This window comes from Diuraphis noxia, unplaced genomic scaffold (genome assembly GCF_037042655.1).
Source record: "Diuraphis noxia isolate RWA-SAM2 unplaced genomic scaffold, SU_Dnox_SAM2 contig0003, whole genome shotgun sequence".
Lineage (NCBI taxonomy): Eukaryota > Metazoa > Arthropoda > Insecta > Hemiptera > Aphididae > Diuraphis > Diuraphis noxia.
In genome coordinates, this window is record NW_028301713.1 from 82,922,965 (window position 1) to 82,945,598 (window position 22,634).

A 22,634-nucleotide genomic window follows, 5' to 3' on the forward strand; every position below is an offset into this window, starting at 1 on the left:
TCCTTGATAATAATGTCGTCTTTAATTTTTATAAGAGGTCAATTCACTCTAAATTTTAAACTCTCAGAACTAAACGTGATCTGCTGAGCGTAAATTTTGCTATGTTACGCACTTGTAAGACGGAGAAAACACATACGGATTAACGCCCTCTTAACAAATTTTTGATTTCGATGATCATCGGGTACAAAACTACAAATATACGTTTTGGTTAAAACAGTTTAAAAATAACTCAGTGAGTAGTGATAGTTTGATATCTATTGTCTACATTATTATCGTGCTAATTCAAACATATAATTAAAACTATTATAATATTATTTCCGATAATAGCAATACTAGGCAGGGGTGAACGCAAGAAAAAATTTCGGGGGGGGGGGGGGGGGGGGGGTGAAAAAATTTAAAGTAGGTATTCATAAATATCATATTATTCATACTGTATTACACTTTTACCATTTATTTTAGGCACTTAAACTATATACATTATACATATACATATTACATATCATAGATTAATAATTAATTATTAAAATTTATCAATTCAATTTAAATTATAAAACAAGATCTATACGTCTCGTTTTTTTTGCCATTATATCAATGAATTTCCCGTAGACTAATTATCGTTAATTATCTTCATCGTTTGTTGTCTTGTTGTCGCAATCTACGATTATTTAATAAACTATTGGCAGTTACTATTGTAGGCCATATTTTTAAAGTCATATTAACATATTTTTTTTAGTGCATTTTTTAAAGATTTTTAGGTCGTCAAGTTCCGGGCCCTACTTATAACATACTGTCATATTCATCATACATTTTAATGGTAATTTTATTGTATACATTAATATCTCATTTTAAATTTTAAATACCAAACAGTTTAAGACTACCTACTGCTATCGGTTGACGGCTATTAAAACGATACAGTAATAACTAATAAGTAAATATTTCGTAGTCGAACCACAGAATAGATTTAATCTATAGATTTAATCTATTCTGTGGTCGAACTATGTAGTTTATAATAATATAATGTACATTTTATCCAGATTCTGATTTACGCATGTGCAGGCGGTGCACTAGCACAGGGCCCCCAAATTCAAAGGGCCCCTTCCCATTCCATACTTATAGTTACCATAAATAAAAAGATATTTTTAATAAGTCATAACTAATAAAATGTCTATTATAATTAAATAAATGGATTGAACTTTTTATTGTTAAATATGTACCTATTAAAAAGGTAAAAACTAACTACGCAATTGTACAGTGTCAACTGCGTAATATGACTAGTACCTATGGCTCAGGGCGCTCAGCCATTTTGAAGGTAATGTAAAAATCGCGGCAGTATAACCGTTCGACATCTTCGGCAAAAATATTGCTGTATGCCAGTATGGACAAAGATTCTTTACTATACTTACACTCGTACGACAGGTTTTGTTCACAGTTCACTAGTTTCAAATGTTTAAATGGTACATGCATATATGTTGTTAGTTTTGATATTAAAGTAATTGACCTGTACCTATCATTGAACTTTAAAGAATAAAGATTAATTAATAATAGGCGACATAATAAAATACTGTGGCGTGTCCATAACTTTTTTTGTGGATGGGCCACAAAAATTAAGTTCAGAATGGTTTTACCTCCTCCTCATACTAAAATTTGATCTATTTATAAGTTTTAGTATTTTTATTCTATATAAGTCCTAGTACTTATATAAAAATGTGGGTGGGCACATCACAATAGCTATAAATTGCGATAACTTATAAACAAGTAAACATTAAAACAACCTAGCCTAACCTAACCTAAGTATCTTATATAATGATATATCATACATAATATTATGAATATCATCATTATTGTTAAATATTGTAATTGTAATAATTGTTTAGAGTATAGGTACCGTACTAGTATAGCGTACTACCTCAGTGTTATTAGTGTTGGACATCCATTTCCTGATCGATTATACCTTTGAATTCAATCCAAAAAAAGTGAACCTTAAACATGTATGATAATTTAACATTTTTAGTCATTAGTATATATACTAAGTTATAACTATACGTCATAATTTTATTCAAACAAAAAGTTGCCAATTTAATTTACAATAACTAGTGACCGTCTTCCAATAATGTGCACCAAGAGACTAGCTCACCTTGTGCGTAATCAGCTAATCGAGGTCAGAGAATTAATTGATTAATTTAGCGAGAAGGTCTGCAAATAAACATTAAAACTATAAACAAATTGTGTATTAGTTGTAGAATCGTGAATTATATTATGGGTTACATAATGTGTGATCTATAATGCAGATATTACGAACCGCGATGAAGTTCAATAATAATCGTAGACGAATTTTGGGGGAACCCATTCCTTATTGGCTAAATATACGACCTCAGTTGAAAAAAATAGTTACATAATTATACTGAATTATCTTATACCTATCAAACTAGATAATATCAATTCAAAAACTTCCATAGTAGTCAATAATATATAAATGAATCAAAAGAGCTCTCAATTTAAAAATCAGCGAAAAATATATTTTAAGCTAAACTGAGGCTAAAATCACGTGAATCACAATTCATAAGACATCTAAAAAGATTACCTGATTACAAATCCAAACAGATAGCTTTATTAGCTTTTAGTCAAATTTATTTCTTTTATTATACAATTTATGACTAGAATAACCATGGTCCATGTATGACATGTATGTAAACATGCGGAATGTTGTGACATTTAAAAAAAGTAAAGTATTTCGACAGTTGATACAATTAATTTCATTACTTGAATAAGAAAATATAATAATAATGTTAATTTCTAGTCATGATTAATCATTTAAAAATTTTACGAATTAGCCCGTGTTACCGTCAGGACGTCTATCTTATTCTAATGCATTTAATAATAACATACAAATAATTTTATAAATTCATTATCATACATTATTATACACAACCCATTTAAAGTAATCAAATTTAATGTTAGTGGTGAGTGCCTTACGCATATCATTATGTATTACTTCTATTGCCATGACTACAACTGACTAGTCCATAAGATTAAAACATTATGATTTATAGCTCCCACTAAGGACAATAATAAATCTTTACTATATTCTATGCTTTATGAATGAAATGTTTCAAACGGTCGGTTAGTTTGGCGCGTTCGTACATGTCTGGTTGGCAACACTACCACGGCCGGCCGGCCGGCGATATGGGATTGGAGCCGCATAAGTGCATAACCACAGAACAACGGTTGACACCGGTAAATTATCGTGCAACTTCTGGCAACACTCGTGGCCGTCGACCGGATGATTGTAACACGCACAAGACGTGTTGTACTACCGCGCACAAAACATGTCCGTCTGTAACTGAAACACGCTTTTATCTGTGCGTGTGTGTGTATTATATATTTATATGTTTGAGCAACTCAAATGAGAGCGTCTTCCTGCTGCTGAGCTGCTGTTAAACGCAAATTTAGATTTTCCATCATCGTGTGGATGCGCCTGACGCAATAAACACGACAAAGACATTCGCCGAACCTCCGCCGGCATCAACGGGCTGATCGCACGAAACGCGTCGAACTGATCTTCAGGTTAGTACTTAGTAGTACAACAGCGATGCTGAAGACGCGTCGTAAACAAACGCAACAGTCGATACTTTATACTAATATATTATTGAACGTATACTGTATTGTTGTTGTGGATAACCCCAACAATTGGAGACTAGTACTTTTCTGACCGGCTCGTTTTTGTGCCAATAATGAGGAGACGTTGGTGGCGAAAAAGACACAGAGTTACTGGTTACCCGGCGTTGATGGTTGTCCGGCGGCCTGTGTCGGCTTACACATTAGCCGGGTGGTTGTCGAATCGGCTAACAGCGCAAGTCCAAAAAAAATACTCAACATCATTTACTACAAAAATATTTTAATGCTCCTTTTGTTATATTGGCAGTCTGTTCCATAATTGGTACTGTTGTAATATTCTTCACGTTTTTCTATTTCCCCTTTTTTTTTTTGGTTTTCTTCTGATCAGAGTACCTATGATTATAATATTTATGTAAGAGTATTAATTTCATCTATTGGCTGTTCAAAAATATATCTATGAATGTACCTTTGACACTTGACCTTTCTCCTTCCTCTTATGCCATCACTAACAACCAAAAAATGTAAGTTAATTTGGGTCGCATACTACTTAGCTGCCAGTTAATAGTTTCCGACAAACAAAAGCGATTCTGCTGTTGAACTCAGTTGTTTATTTTTATATATCATAGATTCGTTTCTCGACTACATTTCTGTCTACATTTTCTACCTTGTATTCAAATATTAGTATAATAATTCATATATGTTGACAGTTAACTATATTTTGTACCTATGTTATTGTTAAGGTTTTTATTTCTATATGTCGTACAAAATACTTCTTAATGTTATCTACAGTTCCAAGACTTTGCCTGAAACAATATTTTGGAGTTCATAAAAAATATGCTACTTTATATTGCTATATGTCAATTAAACTGGTTTAGTATTAAGTAACATACAATTTGAAAGATGGATTATACATTACTATTCTAAAACAAATCTAATACTTATAAATATCCTCATACGAAGGTATGAGTACCTAACCTCATACGGTAGGTATAACTTATAAGTCAACAATAACATTGTATCTTAATAAAACCTTTACATACTTATAATTCATGTCTAAAGTATGCTTTGCCAAAATAGTATAAATCAAAATTGGTATGAGATATTTTCTTTTTTATTATTCATTACTATCAGATAAAAGAATGATATCTAATAAGTAATATCAGGGCCGTAACTAGGAATTTTCTATGGAGAGGTTTTATACCTCTTTCATACTGCCTCTAACAGGAATTTCCTGGTAACCGGATAGTAAAATGCATTCAATGATTAGAATTAATTTATCTTTATTTTATTTTAATATTTAAATTCTTAACAATTATAAAAATATACTACAGGTATTATGAATACACCTTGGGTATTATACTATAAATTTACTATAATATTATGTTATGTTTTTATTCAGTTAAAAAAAAGATTTAAAAATTGAATTTTAAATTTTAGAATATACTAGGCATTTTTACATTTTTTTTCTATGTTAAGGGGGGGGGGGTTGAACCCTTAAACTTTCCCCATATAGCTACAGCCCTGTATCAAGTGATTTTATAATATTTCTTTTATTAATTTTAATGTATCTCAAAATTCTTTATATACACGAAAAGGGCTGCAAATATCCTAGTTTTTGTATATTACATTATTCTATACCATATAGTTATGTCTATTAATATCTAAGCCTTAAAAAATAATTACACGATTTTATTAAAATTTCATACATCCTACTCGTTTGGAGTTTTCTTGTATGAATATAAGCATTTTTTTTTGTTTCGTCAAAATACTGAGTTAAAATTTATCAAAATTGTTGAACTATTTTGTAGTCAAAAATTATCAAGCATTCAGTATAATTATATATTTCATATTAAAACTAAGAATGAAGATTTTAGTTATTTTATTTAAAAATATTATTCTTGGTTACTTGAGCTTTTATAACAGTACATTGTTATATTCTATCCACACAATGACATTATCTAATATAATTTTTTTTGGCAAAAACGAATCTAATATTTTAATGCAAAATAGTAAAATAAGTTACTTTAGTCACTAAAATATTATCAAATATACCTGGTAAAGTTAAAGTAGTAAATGGATTATTTATCTTGTATGCTGGCAGATCATTTTCACTTAGAATCGTTTATCATATTATACAATGATTTAATATCATTCAATTAAAATTTAACACATCCATTGCCACACTGACTCTCTAAACATCTAATGTACAGCAGAGTTACCCACTTTTCCGCTTTATTTAAATTCTAGTTATCATTTTTATAAATGATATAGTATTTCAGTCCTGGTCGATATTTACAGATATTTTTAATTTTCAGAATTCTAATAATATAATGCGAGAAATGTACGGGGAGTGCGTGTAAAGATATAAAGGTTTTACCTAACCAGGTGTTTTAACAGGTGTTTCTGTAGAAATACTACCTGTATTCATATAATATTATACCTCAATCCTATATATTTTCATTTATGCTTCTGGTGATCATATAAATTACATAATGGATTATGGGGTTCTATGTAGTGGTGTGGTCCTAACCTTGAATTTTATGAACAGAGGATATAATATTTTGTATGGTTATTTTAAACTGTATAAATTGTGTCGAATTTTGATCTTCCTGATTGTACATACTAAATGTATCTTTTGTGAAATTAATAAAATTCGAATAAACCACTCGGCAGTGGGAACTGAGATTTAAAGCTATAATTATACCTATCATAGGTTCTTTGAGTTAACCCCAACAAACACATCATCAAACTATTTTTGTGTAAGTACAATACTATTATCCTAATACAAAATTACGATATCGTATAAAACAGTAGTTTTTATACTGCAAGAATAAATATTTATTCCTATAATTTTTGATTTATATGCTTATCAAAAACAAAATGAATTTTACTTAAATATATGTAGTAAATTAATTTAAAATAACAAACCTGTTCGTAAGGTTCAATCAGAGAACAGTGAATTAAAAATTATTCGATTAGTCTTTATTTAATTTATCCGATGACTAGAATACATTATTATTATTAAACAGTGTGATTTTCGTATACAAATCTGTTTTAAATATTTAACACTAAAAATATACGTTAATATAACATCGGTACATTATCCTATAATATATTTAAAGATTATTAATAAAATAGATCATACACATTTTAATTCTTGAATTTTTATTAGGTACTCATATCTAAAAGAGCGGAACCGAGTGGTTGACAATTTACACAATCCTTAATTAAGCGTTTAAAATTTCAACTCTGCAGTAAGTAGATTGTGGATTTTATTGCTTTGATGTATCATAAATGTTTGATTGTTTATTTATGTTTATTTATATTTTAATATTATTTGATAATACAGTAAATTACACACACAATTGCAGTTGATTTATTACATGGTCGTAAAGTTGCCTAAATCGTATTATTTAAAAGTCCATTGTTTTGAACTAAAATTAGAATTCTAATTTTCAAACTTTATAATCAATTGTATTATATGCACTTGTATGCACGTTCTTTTTATTTTTATGGTCGTATACTAGTTTACTAACTAGCTTGTATTGAAAACCATTTTGCATTGTTTGTTTTAATTTTGTTTAGTTATGTAATTAATGTGTTGATATATTTGGATAAGTTTTTATTTTTGATTAAATGCTTCAAATTTAAATCTATATTCTAGATTAAAAAAATGCGTTCTGTTCTTGTTTTAACCTTTTCTTTTTGTATGTGTTATTACTTATTAGTTTCTTGTTGCATTCATATTCATGTTGTGTGACCTAGGGCAAAAATTGTATGTTTCTAATAAAAACCTAAAAAAAATTTATTCATTATAACTGAAAAATTCGTATCAAACCTATTTATTAACTATTATTAAATTCACACATAATATTTAAATGGGATTAAACGAAATTTAAATTAATTTAAATTAAATACATATTTTAGTACAATAAAAAAGGAATTACTAATACTTGAGATTTTTCGAAGGTCAAGGAAACCCAATTAATTTCAACATTTAATTAAGTTTGAGATTACGATTACATAAATTAAAAGATATATATAAAATTTCACGATATAATATGAATTTTAACTAAAGTTGTTTTAAATACAGAAGCGCTTGTCTATCGACCATTCGTCAATTTTTACACAAATTTTATCACTTTTTAAAAATTAACATTAAAATGTTTGTTTTTTAGTATTATTATTGACCCGTAATTAAAACTAATATTATAAACATTCTTTATAGTTTGTTTTTACCACTTTTTTTCTATTCGATGTTAAATATTATCTAAAACTCGCCCTTTCTCGATCGTAGTTAGTATACCAACATACACGTTATTCCATACAGCAATTTGTATGTACTTCAACAAATAAGTATTACCTTTGTATAATTGCATATGACATTGTATGTTTTATTTTGTGTATTCATTTATGAGGTACACGTAGAGATTAAATCAAAGTTATAGGTTAAAGGTTGTACATTTGAAACTATTCGGTAGTTTGTATAATACATGGAAAATATGTTTAGTAATCTTTTGCTGATAATTTACATAACTATTTTGGATTTATCATTAATATTGTATAATATATTTAGTTTCATTTATACTAGGTTGTCTTAGGGGTCTTAAAATATTTTTTCGTATTCAAATCCATTTATCACAATGTGTCTATGTTATTATTTATTTTTTTATATTATTTGAATATAATATTAAATATGAATAATCTTTTAATATTTAAGATTGGATGTTATTTGATTATATTCTTATAATTTAAACTGTGAAACTAGAAAATAATTTTTTGCCATTTTCCTATTTCATGTTCAATTTCATATTAATATATTATTACAGGTTTTTAAATTTCACATGAAATCTGTCCAACTCTAACACAATGTAGAAGTAAAAGCATCGAGCAGATGTTTGAACAATAAACAAGCAGCTGTAACATAAGATCGTCCTTATTCCTTATGTATATTGTTATGTTATAGGATGTCCTTTAAACTGGAAATGAACAGTTATGATTCTTTTACAATATATAATATACCGAATACCTATTTTGTTTAGAGCTCTTTGGAATACCTTGAACTAAATTAAATATTTAAAATATCGTATTAATTTGTCTTTAAAAGTATTTATTCTAGTTAACATTACATAACATTTTTTAATAATTTTGAATGTCGTTGTTTTATCTCTAATTTTTAAAGATTAAACGCACATTGTCGTCCGATATTTTGGCTATTAAATAAAAACAACTTAGAGTGATTTAACGACACAACGACATAATATATTATTTACAACATTAATGATCACAATATTATATTTGTATGGACTATAGAGGTTTAACTTGAAATCCGCATATTATGAAACACGTTGCAAGAAAACTTCAAACTTCGCGTATTAATTTGCATTCGTTTAAAACGCAATTCGGATCTTAACTCGTTTTTTTCGATCCAGTACAGTAACAGTTGGGGTGGTGGGGGAGTCTGCCAGTGTAACCGATATCCGTATAATATTCTGGGCGATCGTCATTGGACGACGGTAGCAGAAATGTGAAGAAAGGACGAATATATTATATTTATATATTATAAGAAATGCCGGGCGGCGTGCACTATCCGCCGCCACGTGGTCGTGCGCCGCGACACATTCAATTCGGCCGTAGACGTCGGGCAACACTGCGCCGCCGGCCGGCCGGCCGGCTCGTCCCCACCGTGCACGTCTCTATGCCAGTACGGTAACGTCTTCCCCTCGACCACGCGCTCCTCACTTCATTGTGGTACCCTTCCCATAACCGGCGTCGGCTTTCTCCTCTCGCCGCCGCCGTCGTGTTTTCATTTCCTCTCGGCCCCCGTCGCTTCACGATCGTGCACTCTACGCACACGCAGCGAATCGTACCTTCGCACACTGCCTACCACCACGTTGCTTGGAAATCGGAATTCGTCCGTCGCCGCAATACTGCGCCGTGGTTTTGGTAATTTTTAGTGTAGTACGGACCAGAGGCAACTGCTGACTGGGCTACTCTTGCTGTCGTCTACTCGACGTGTGTACGTAGTAGGAAGTTTTCCGTTTTTTCTTCGTTTACAATCGAATTTCTTTTTAACAGTTGTCGGGCTAGTGTTTTTTTTTTCAAATTTTTATTATTTTATTCGCTCCATCAGTGGTTTATCGCGACGTGCACACTACGCATTCGCGCTTCTTATACCTATCGAAGTGGTGTTTTCTACTCAATTGATTGAAAGTATTTATATATTTTATATATATTTTATTTGTACTTGACGCGGTTTCATTAGTATTATGGCACAAGGCGACAACGTGGACAAGGTTGGTTACTCGTTTTTATAAATAGAAACTAAATAATTATTTTAGTAGTAGTGTAGTATATAAGTATTATAAATTGTTAGTAGTAGGGTAGTAAATGATATGTAGTATATTATAATAGTATTTACTGTTATTGTATAGTTCGAGCGAGTAGCGTTCGTAGCGTGCTCTCGTGGTTTTGCGCTGCGACGGCGCGAGTTTTACGTCGTGCACACAACGTGGTTTCTATTGTTGCCGCCACACGTCCATGCGTTCGTGACGGCGGCCTATTATTTTGAATCGAAATCTGCCGTTCTGACGTCTTGCTATCTCCGTGTCTTCACACCGTTTAAGATCATGATCCGTCGCGTAGCTGTTGTCACGAGATACGCTCTCATCCATATACACGTGTGGACGGTTGTTACGGCGTTTTTCACGACAGTAACTATTATCGTTAGTGGCCGTGGCAGTGTCCGTAGACGCCCGCGAAACGCGTGTGCGTCGCTCGAGGTCGTCTGTTTCGGTAACGTGTCGATATGAACGTACATAACCTAACAATATCGTGTGTGTCGGCCACGATTATACGCACGTCGAATTCGGTCGTGTTGCCGGTACGCGGTAACACGTCATTCTACTGTTACTATATATCGGCGAACTCCACATTACGCTCATGATGGAAAATGTCGTTTTTCTCGCCTTATGCGGGCTTAGGCTTCTAATCTGTAAATCGCGATGTAGGAAATTTCGCACAGACAAAACGTCCAAGTTAAATATTGTTGCTAGCTTGCGTACGTGGATTGTCGTCGCGATAAGACTGCATACGTTATTATTATTACTATTAACAGACCGGTTGGCGTGTGGTACAAACCTGACCCCGACGATCGTGCGGTGTGTGCGATTTACAGTTTTTACCTGTTGCCGGACGCGATTAAGTGCAATGTTCACCTGGGGTTTTTTTTAAATAAAAATCATTATTTATATATTACTATTAAATACACTTGAATTATAGTAGTATACCATGCTCTCGTAGTTAATAGCTTGGTCGGGTTATATTACATAAATATTAATTTGGTTTTTTTTACATTTAGTTCCAGTTCTGGACATTCTTTTAATAATTATTTACGCTCCCGTGTCAGAATGCACTTCATTAAATGCCAAGCGATTATTGTTAAAACTGGCGTAGTACCTCGCGCGATAGAACACTTCTTATATAATCGCAGATAGAAATATTCACATTAACCATCGTCGCCGTCAGACCATATTTCAAAACCTAATCGTTTATTATTGCTCTAATTACCTTTCTGTTTTATTATATTATGTGCTATAGACACTATAGTATATATGTGGAGGTGCTTTGGGAAAGTATAGTAATAAATATACTTGTTCGATCATATGTTTCTAATTTTATGGAATGCTAATTATTGCCTAAGTATCAAAGAATTTAAATATTGCTAAGTTGCAATAATACATTTTCAGTATTTTTACAAGCGATTTGCACGATCCCATTTTAATTTTGTAAATACAGGTATAACGTAATATATACATATTATGTGCTAACATATTGATAATTTGTTAAGAAAAAATCAGAATACATCGAAGTTGTAGTTTTTTTCAAATCATAATGAAATCAATGACCTGTTATTTTAGTATCAAGCCTTGAATGTCATTTAAATTTAACTTATGATTATAATGACTGAATTTACAAAAAAAAAAATAGTCTAAGAAATAACAACTAAAAAACGACTAAGATTTGTATTACAACGTTCATTTATTTGAATGATGTTAATTAATTATTAATAATCGGTTATAATTTAAGTTAATTTTAGAATATATGACTTATTATGTTGATGCATTCGATTATGGTATTATATTGATATCGGTGTAATTCGTATGATTTAATCAATTATTTAGCCATCAAAAACGTTCTTACCATTTCTTAGAGCCTATTTTTTTTATACCTGTTATATGTGTTCCATCAATCTCGGAAAATAGTGAATTTCACGTGTTACTAATAAAGTAATAACGTTCGTGACTTGTGATTATCTTACATCGAACGATCTCCTTAACAATCGCGCCACTATAATATTTTAGTTGCGTAGGTAAGATAAGATATTTATTATTAGATATTAATTAACTTAATTTCGATACATGTTTGAATTTTTGATATGTATTATCGATATTCAAATATTATTCATTTAATGTAATAAAGTTACTATAAATTTATAACCCAAATTAAATTTCTTTATATTAGGTATGTTCTTAATTCTTAATTTCCACAATTGTTAAAATAAATATTGTAATTGGATTTCTTTAATTTTTACAATACCTTGATTATTATGAAAGTAGTCTTTTGTTATTTGTTTTTATTAAGATAAAATTAAAATATAACTAATATTTCGTTTTTATTTAATTCTTTTAACTTTCTTTGTTTTTAAAACTTTTTTGCTTTACGAGTGTTTTTGAAAATGTCTAGATTTTAATTCTTATACTTTATTTATATGTTATTATGTTTATAGCATTTTAGTACTTAAAATTTTAAATATTCAGTTATTAATTTATGTAGACAAAGGGATCCTATATAGTAACAATGTTTTGAATCTTTAAATATACCACGCGAGTCGGAAGTGTTATATTAATTTTATATTGACTGATTTTTCGTTCATGACCCATTCTTGTATTAAAACATATTTTAGATACATTTATTAACTGAACAAGGCAACTAACCAAACCTGTTTTTCATACAATTCAATACGTCATAGGTTCATGGAAAAACAGGTATGTGGTCTGATTTCTTCTCAGACACAGCCACCGGCAATCAAACGAGTAGATTTTACTCTGTACGCTCACTGGCAACGCCTAAATTTAATGACACGTGTAGTGCAAAATAAACGAATAAAAGAAATACTATTAATACCTTATTGTTTGGCCATTTAGAACGATTATATTACTATTTTTATGAATAACTATAAAACAAAATATAAGTATAGAAACATTTTTTAATAAAGAAATTAAAACAATATTAAAATATTTAGCAAACTATCGATTTGGTAAATCCACGTGTGACTTTCAACATTTAAATTCACTAATTGTTTTTTTCAAATTAAATTATATATTTAAATTATTTACTTAATTTTTTATCTCAACTTTTTCTACATCCATTGTTTGACTTCAATTATGTTACCAAATATCATGATAAAAGGATGGCTTTTCGCTAATCGTATTCTTCAGATTGGTTTAAAATTTAATCGTATTGAACTTAACACGATAAAGCTCGGTCCAGACCAAGGAAAATTTGTCGGGAACATATATTGCTGACACTGTCGTCGACAAATATTTATGTTGCCGCTTATGACGGGAAATTAGAAACATTGTCGACGACATGTCGGAAACACTTGTTTTCGAAAAATTTTTCTTTGGTCTGGACGAAGCTTTAGATGCACGTGATCTGTTCGTTTCTGTCATTATTTCTTTTATACTTTGTCTCTCTTCAAATATTAATATAATAATCGTTAAGATTCGATAATTTCTGTCAAAAGCTTCGCAATGGTATAATAATTAATAAGTTAATTTTCCTATTTTCATTATCACATTCGGGAATGATTTTTTGTCCCAATTATATATGGGTTATTCTGAAACTGTACACAGGTGTTAATTTTGTAATTCGTTAAACTTAAACCTAGTAAACTGTAATACGAAAAGCTACCGTGTCGACTGATTTTCAGTCGGAGTATGAACTTTTTTAAATTATGAAATATTTAAAATATACTCCTATTAGTTAGTTTGTTTTATTTCAATTTTCAATTTTATAATAAGCTAGTAATACACGAATATTTTATTACGAAATTCTCTATACTTTTCTAAATCATTAAGAAAACCAAATTTTTACGCTAAACAATTTTCGTAAATTTGAATAGACAACAGTCTTTGTTGTAGTTCTAAGATGAATCTCTAAAAATTTGTATTTTCTACAAATATTTATTAGCATTTTCCAAGTACCTACAGTCGTTGTGAAAACTCGAAGTTGTGAGGGAATAAAAATTGTTTGCTGTTTGTGGTATTGATAACAATATTATTACCTAAAATGATATCGTGTATTGTGAAAAGGTCTCCTCTACACATGTATATTTGTCGCCTTACATGGCATTTAAAATCGTGTACACATCTCTTTAAACATTGTGTCAGCAGTCACATTGACTAGTTTGTTGTTTGCTGTATATTTCCCATGTACAAATACAAATAAAGATGTAAATTTGTCTGCATGGTATAAATCGAGGTATAAATCTAATAACATCTGTTGCTTAACACATGACAGCTATTGAAAGTTGGCATTGTTTTTTTTTACAATGTGTTTTACGTTTATTTTCTCCGTGATAATACAAATATAATTTAAAAAAATCAATAAAAAAATCATGTACCTTGCTACATAGTTTTTTTTTAATTAATTGAAATATTGAAATTTTTAAATTTTTGATTCATTTTGGAATACCTAATTTAATTATAGTTATTTATTGACTATTATTCTTATTTACTTTAAATTTAATATAATCAACTATCAGACATTAGAACCATAGAAAATGAAAATTATTAGTAACTAATAGCACAATTTTTTATTTATGTAATTATTTATTGACTAGGTAACTAACTAAATAATTGTATCTTAATACAAGGTGCCTTATACAAAGTGTGAATTCAATATAATGTTTTTATACATTTTCATACTATATTATGGAATAAGCAAAAATATAAAATATCTTCCTCATTTTAATGTTGAATTATTTATGTTCTTAAACAAATAATCTGTGGAAACTTTAAATTTATAATCTTTTATTTTATAGGTTTTACACTCGTATCAAAGTGGATATCATACGATATGTTCAAGGTGAGGACTGTATCGCTGGGGAGAATTTTAACGTTTTCGACAGCCGTCTTATACCTCGGTTATCTTTGGTACAAGCGCAAGAGAACTTTGTCACATCACCAGAGTGACAAGAAGAGACCCCGTTCTGAACCTTCAGAACTGATTAAAATTGATGATCAAGAATTGTTTCAGGCATTAGAAGAAGTCTCTTGTACTTTAGAGATATCAGAAGCTGTGGAAGAAGAACTGGTTGAGAGTTCTGTTATTCATAAAGAGTTCATGGAGCCTACTGTCAGTCAAACAGAAGTTAATGAAAAAGAATCATTTATAAACAACGAAGAAGTACATGAATTGGTTACAAAAGTTATTGCAATGGCTAGTGACCAACAAGCATGTTTAAAATCTGATATCATTACAATAGATTCTTTAACTGAAGATTTGAATAATTTGAAATTAAGTACAGCAGTAGAAAATGGAAATGAAGTAGTTGTAAATACTGATGATTCAATAAATATTCATCAAGTTATAGAAAATATTAAAAAAGAAGATATAGAAGAGTCCTCTAAAGATAAGGCTTGTTGGACAGTAATGGTAGAAAAAGAAGATCATTGTGAATGTCCAAAAGTTGTTCATGTTAAAAAAGTTAAAAAAGAAGAAGAACCTATGATATTTGAAGGAATTAAATTTAAAGGGAAAAAGAAAAAAGGAAGAAAAAAAAATCAAACAAAAGATATTATTAAGCTTCCCTCTGAATCAAACAGTAAAAATAAAACTAATAATGTTGTGAAATCTGTGAAGAAAACCCAAATTGTTGAAGAAGATTGTGATTCAGCGCATAGTGTAGATCATAGTATTGATACTAATGATGCACCAAATACAATTTATTCAGATATTAGAAGTGTTGTAAGTTTTATTTTTTAATCTATAAATTTTTATTTTATTTATTTTCATTCTTCACAGTTATGTATTTTAAAAATAGGGTTCTCAAGACAGTGGCAAAGGCGGTAGTTCTTTTTCTGGAGAACTGCGCACAGTATCTGATTCTGATGAGCAAACGAGTTATGACTTTTTAGTTCCAATTGAACTAGTGGGACCAATTATTGGTAAAAAAGGAGCATTTGTTAAATATATTAAAGAGAAAAGCAATGTTCGGCTTTTTGTCGAAAACAAGACTGAAAGTCCAGAAGATAAATATAAAATGTGCACATTAGTTGGTGAGTATTAAATTAAAATGTACCTAATCTATATTTAGTTTTTTTAAATATTTCTTCATTGTTCATAGGATCTGAAATAAATATTAACAAAGCTCTAAAGTTAATTAGAACCAAGTTTCCTGAAAGAGCTTATCCAGAATTTACTTTAGAATGCATTTCTTCATTATTGGATGGTTCACCTGTTATTTCTCAACTCTTTAAGGTAAATTTATTTTTAAACAAATTTGTTTGTTTTCTTAATTAAAACTTTTTTTTGTTTAGTCGGAATTAATTGAAGGCGTTAATAACCATGTTATTGTAACTGACCTAGTAGCTACAGATCACTTCTTTGTACATAATGCATCAAGTCCAGATTATGCAATGCTTTCTTCTTTGAACTTTGCCATGAATGATACATATGGAAAAAACAAAGATGAAATCCCTGAAGTCGATTTACGCACTGTTACTCATGGTATTTGTTAGCCTATTATCAAAGTTGTAACATCTTTAATGTCTGTTCATTATATTATAGGTTCTGTAGTGGCCACCTACAGTGGAGATAATTGGTACCGCGCACAAGTGATTGATGTAGATGAAAAGAAATATGAATCTGCTAATGTATTCTTTTTGGATTATGGCGGTTGTAAAAAAATTGATCAATGTGATATGAGGCCAATGCATGACTCATTAATAGCATTAAGCTTCCAAGCAATTGAATGTAGTTTAGCAAATATTGCTCCAAGTAAATTTACAAATATTTTTTAGTTAATATTTTCTTATATAATTATTTGTTTATTTGTTGTATAGTTTATGGCGAGTGGTGTGAGGAATCCCTAAAAATGTTTGAAACACTGACTACTGGCAAAATGTTATTTGCTCAGGTCGTTTACAAGTCTGATAGTGTACAATATGTTAATTTATTAGCTTTTGATGGCTTAGTGGTAAATGCCTTTTTTTTTGTATTTTGAATATTCCTCTGTGATTATACTAATAATTTGGTTTTTCCTATTCAGACTATTTCTATCAATGATGAACTGATTAAGTATGGATTTGCCATCTACGCTCCACCTAGTGGTATTTACCGAAATGATACAACACCTGAACTTAATGAATCAACACATGCACCTGCATAGGTTACTTTCTCATTTGTTTTTAAAATTGCTTTTGTATTTTCCTGACTGTTAATGCGTTAATTTAATTACTATTTTTCCATTCATGACTTAATATTTTTTATTCGATTTAAAATCTTTCATTGAAAACCTGCTTTCAGGTATATTATATATATATATATTTTTTTTTTAAGTAATGCACTCATTTTTCTACACAAATTGGTATTTTTTTTAATTTTTTTTTTATATTGTGAAACAAATTTCTTTGGATTATAGTAATAGTTAATTAACAGTTAAAACTTTCTTTAGTACAAATACCAAACATAAAAACTTAAATTTTAATTCATTTTATATGATTGAAATTATATTACATTTTTTATTAAAATACCATTTGTTATAATTTTAAGTACTTCAATTTATTTGTGTATCATATTTTAAAAATAATGTAATTGTCATGGAAATAGTTGGACAATTTTTTTTTTTTTTTTGACAAACAAAATGTTTCTATTGTTTGCATTTGAGTTAAAATAATTAGATTTAAACCAAATAAATGATGTTAAATTATATATATATATTTTTTTTTATCTTCGTCGACTGTATTACAATAGAAATAAGATTTTTTTGAAACTGGTATTTCTTTTTTCATTGAATACATATGTTATATATTTTAGATGAAATTATGGATTTATTTTAATTAATGTTATCTTTTCACAGGCTAAAATACAAACATAAATTATATTAAAAGTATTATAAAATAATTAGAATATAGGAAACTTAATGTTTCATTTTAAGAGTGAGAATTTATAAAAAGGATAAAAATGTAAATATTAACTAGTTGTACCTCTTAATAAAAGTTCATATCTTTAATCCTATAAACGAAATATCAAATTATATAATTTATAATTAAATTAAATCATTATTGAATAATTACAGATAAGTTAAGGTTATTGTAAGGGAAGAATTTTTTGTTATCAAGTGTTTTCTTTTATAAAAACTAACGATTCGGTTATATGTTTTGTGTTGTTTTATAATTCCCCCCACATTAACCCTCTTAATTTAAAATCAGCAATGGACAGACCATTAATATGATTTTTAAGGTCAGTACATAATTCTCAATAAATTAAACAACTATATGAGGCCTTGTATTTATATGTAGTACAAATCATAAGCAATCTATTAGCATATTTAGAATAAATAAAAAAGATGCATGTCTTTAAATTAATATTAAATAAACTAACATGGTATAAATTATTGATAGTTCTTAATATTATGCTGATGTTTTCAATTCCACAAATCTATTATGTCTCAACAAAATAACTAAATTGATAATAGATTTCTTAATGAACAATTGTTATTCTGATTTCTCTCTTATTTATTTAGGAAAATTAAAGCTTGTTTTCATTGCATATAAATTCAATGCCTTAGTTTTAATTCAAAGCTGTTGTTAACTTATAATTTTTCTGAAACAAGAGTATAGTGATAAACTGATAACTGTTGTGGTTGTCTACTATTACTTTTTGTTATAACCATTTATTTTTAAAGAATTATTTTCTTTTCAATTTAAGCTGTGAACCATACATAGCGGTCAGTTTTTCAGTTATGACTGAAACGTGTATCAGGTTCACAATTGTTAGGTGGTTCAACTGCTGTGTGGCTCTGCCCTAAAAGTTGAATGATTATTTGGGTGAATGTTTTTTTTGTCTACAAAATCTATTTGGTAATTTTATTGATGATAAACTGTAGCATATTGAATAACCGTTAAAGATAATTACATTGCATTCACTAACAAAGGTTAAATCTAAAGGTATTCAACTGGGAACGATTTTAACCACTTTAATTATACAAAGTGATCATAAACTATTACAATCTGGTATACCATTTAAAAAAAAAAAGTATTTCCATATATTAAAATACAATTTTGAATGAGTGGTTTAATATGTTAAGGGTTATAAATAAGAACTAAATTTAAATATCCAAGAGTGGGCTAAAAAAATTATTTTAGCAATTCTTGTGATAATAAAAATACTATCCTCACGAGATAAACACAATAAGTTTAGTCTGACCACAAAAACCTGTCTGTTGCAGCGCATAGATCCTGTTTTCATATACCGAACTTCACCGCTATAAATACGTTGTGGAGTAGTGGGAATGGTACCCTTGGTGGGTGATGACCGGATTACGATCTGACTATCATGGGCCGGAGTATATATAACAAGTCAATAACTGACTAATTAGTTTTAACTGGTTTAAGTCTTGGACGCAAATAGATATCAGTCGTTAAATAAATACGTTATAGATGTTTTCAAATTATAAATAATACAATTAACAAAAAATTATGAATGGACAGAACCACAGATCAACATTTCTTGATTTACCAATTCAGTTTAATCATAACATTAAACGAATTAATTCAAAATTATAATTAGTATGAATTTATAATAAAAATGCAAAATAATAGTTATTAACTCTTTAATGTAAAAGGACTTTGTACCTACTTGAAAACCATTGCCAAGGACATATTAATGCATTTTGCATTAAAATACATAATTTACACTTTTTATACTTTTTGAGACATAATATTTAACTTAAATCGATTTTTCTACAGTGACATTTCAATTTCAAACACTACAGTCAAAATGGTTGGACAAAAATTTATTATTTTTAATTTTTATCGTATAATATGGTTTAATGGTGTGCACGGGCACGCATTTTTTGTACAAGCGATAATGATCTAACGTTTTACACTATTCCTAGGCGACATCAACACCACAGCTTTGTGCGTAACACGCGGGCTTTTATTCGATTAGGATTTATTTAAAAAACGTTTTTAGATATGATAATCATTAATCAACAATATTTTAGTATTTAGTCTTAATCAGTTCTGCGGAATGTACATTCGTGTTAAAAAATTTTAAGTGAATATGATTGGGTTTTTACATGGTTTGCATATTTAGAGCAACAAGTCGTCTGCCCTACTAATAACTTATAATTTACAAATACTTAAAATTAAGTTGAGTGGAGTGGATAAGATTTTACAAACGGAAGAGGTTCTAACACTAATAATATAACATGTGAATTAGTGAATTATTTTGTACCAGACTAGGCATCATTTTATACACAGTAGCAGTGTTCCAGTCCGCCACTCAGAGGAACCTGAGTCCCACAGAAGCTGATAATGTCATAATGGTATAAGATATAACTTTATAATTTATTTTACACTTATATCTTACAAAATACTAAGACCACTTTGTATTAAAAGCGCATTGTTGGGAAAATTTATTAGTTGAAATAATCAGATAATGCAAACATTTTTTTAATAAAATTTAATTAATTGATTATATTATGTATAATAAAGGAGCTAAATATGAACCTTGTGGTAACTGTACACTTGAAATCACATTGACTGGGTTAGATTTAACACCACCAGCTGTTATATAGTTTGTGTTGCTTGAGAAATATATAAACAATTTGGTGAGTAAGTAGATACCTGGGGGAGGAAAGGACGGATGTTTATTGATTATTTATTATGACTTATTAATATGTATAAAAATCAAAATAATAATAAACAGGTCCTGTTGTTAAGTTTTCTGAAGAAATTTTGTAAGTCATGTTTCTTCAACTTTTCACAAGTAAATTATAATAAAAATTAAACATATAGCATGTAGGAGCTTCAATTCTAACTGTTTGAATTTAATATTTAATTGGTTCATCTATGAATAAAATGATGGTGGATACTATTTTGAAGTAAATTAGGTGTTGTGTGGAACGTGGTCTAATAGGTGACTGTAATTAATATGTTAAATTTTAATTCAATATTATATTGCAAACAAAAAGATTCCTGAGCAAAGTAAATTTTAAGATTAATTAATAATTAAGTTTTCTATAATACTTAATGTTATTAATTTTTTTAATGTCATATATATGTATATAAAATATAAGTTCTTTAAAAGTTCAAGTATGAAGTATGAAAAATATTTTTAAATTACAATAAAATAACTAAAATTGTTATTCTCCGTTTAAACATCTAATGTTATTGAACCTAAACTTAAAATATCAATAAAAAAACTGTGTCAATAACTTTTTTCTTTTTAATGAAAATAATTAAACAGCACGGAAAATCATAGTATTAGTGTTTGGGTAGATTTAAACTTAAAATCAAAATAAATTTAGATAAATGCTGCAATTAGTTAAAAAAAAATTTTATTGACGAAATAAAACTTAAATATTTTTCATTTCCAAGCACTGATTCGTTAACATATTATACAGGGTGTCTCACAGAGATCTGACATTCTGACAAATGAAATAACTTTTGTTCTAATCGATATTTTTTAAAAATGTCTTTTAAATATAATTCGTATACTTGCACTACATTTTTTATTTTTTAATACTGAAAACAAAAAACTAAAAAACTTAAAAATTGATAAAAATTTTTTCGAAATATTCAACACAGCCAATTTGTAAATCTGATTTTTAGAAAAATTTATATGGTAAAAACACTTATTTAAGTCAAATGGCTGATTTTTTACAATTTTTTTAAATATCAATATTTTCGTTAAGTAAATTACGATCTAGTTTATGTTAGAAACCTTGTAATTTCAAATAATAATAATGTTTTTAAAAATATTTTATAAGAACATTTTTAAATAAGTGTGTTAAAATCTAATTATTTTTTTCTATTGTATTTATTTTAATAATATGTGATGTATAAACTAAAAATTACTATAATTTACCTAAGGAAAATATTGATACCTATTTAAAAAATCAGCTTTTTTACTTAAATAAGTTTTTACCATACAAATTTTTTTGAAAATCAAATTTACAAATTGGCTATATTGAATATTTCGAAAAAAAATTTTATCAATTTTTTAGTTTTTTATTTTCAGTATTAAAAAATAAAAAAAAAAATGTAGTGCAAGTGTCTATGGATTATATTTAAAAGAAATTTTTAAAAAATATTGATTAGAACAAGTTATTTCTTTTGTCAGAATGTCAGATCTCTTTGGGACACTCTGTATAATTTCTTCAATGGTTACTCATTGATTGCTTTGCATTTATTGAATTAATGTTAGTATTAATTTCGTTAGTTGTATGACTTCATTTTCTGTTGTAATTAACCTTTAGATGGTATACCATCCAGTAATCCATTAATACATTTTAAATTTCATATTTTTTTGCATTGAATATTTAAATTCCCAACCAACCCAATTTTAAAAACTCTTAATGATAAGCAGTTATTAACTTGTAAGCTTCCTATTATTATTTCAATTTTGTAGTTAGTGACTCAAAACGTTCACCCACTCTGAAACACCACTGTTTATATTAAAAGTATAAAAATAGAGTTCTAATAAATTAAAATTATGATTCATAGAAACATAGATTGTGTGGGAAAATGAGATTTTTGACCCAATTCATTTTACTACTTAGGAGTGACCAATAACTGATAGCCCCGAAAAGAAGATGACAAGAACTTGAATGTTTAGTAAAAAAATGTTTCTGAAATATACCAAGCCTAGTTAATACAATACATATTGTACAGTTTCAATATTTTGACTTTTGTCAATGTGATAATCAAGCTTCTCATTATCAG

General features: G+C 28.6%; 1 protein-coding gene across 3 annotated transcripts; it reads left to right on the forward strand.

Annotated features, from left to right (window-relative positions):
* The first annotated feature begins 3,310 nt into the window (after positions 1 to 3,310).
* Positions 3,311 to 17,613, forward strand: LOC107173225 (uncharacterized). Of its 3 annotated transcripts, XM_015523666.2 has the most exons (9): positions 3,311 to 3,564; positions 6,788 to 6,869; positions 14,723 to 15,648; positions 15,725 to 15,959; positions 16,028 to 16,161; positions 16,221 to 16,410; positions 16,471 to 16,680; positions 16,746 to 16,879; positions 16,952 to 17,613. In XM_015523666.2, exons 3-9 carry the CDS (start codon positions 14,758 to 14,760, stop codon positions 17,069 to 17,071), a joined length of 1,914 nt encoding a protein of 637 aa, XP_015379152.1. In that variant the 5' UTR covers positions 3,311 to 3,564; positions 6,788 to 6,869; positions 14,723 to 14,757; the 3' UTR covers positions 17,072 to 17,613. The 3 variants fall into 3 exon arrangements, with proteins under 3 accessions (XP_015379152.1, XP_015379153.1, XP_015379154.1); XM_015523667.2 differs by lacking the exon at positions 6,788 to 6,869; XM_015523668.2 differs by lacking the exons at positions 3,311 to 3,564; positions 6,788 to 6,869 and adding an exon at positions 9,430 to 9,911.
* Positions 17,614 to 22,634: the final 5,021 nt, after the last annotated feature.

Bases quoted from the DNA above. Each gene is read 5' to 3' on its own strand.
- LOC107173225 (XM_015523666.2), top strand. From the start codon at position 14,758: ATGTTCAAGGTGAGGACTGTATCGCTGGGGAGAATTTTAACGTTTTCG. The intron at 16,162-16,220 runs GTAAATTTATTT...TTTTTTGTTTAG, and splicing joins TTATTTCTCAACTCTTTAAG to TCGGAATTAATTGAAGGCGT. The intron at 16,880-16,951 runs GTAAATGCCTTT...TTTCCTATTCAG, and splicing joins TAGCTTTTGATGGCTTAGTG to ACTATTTCTATCAATGATGA.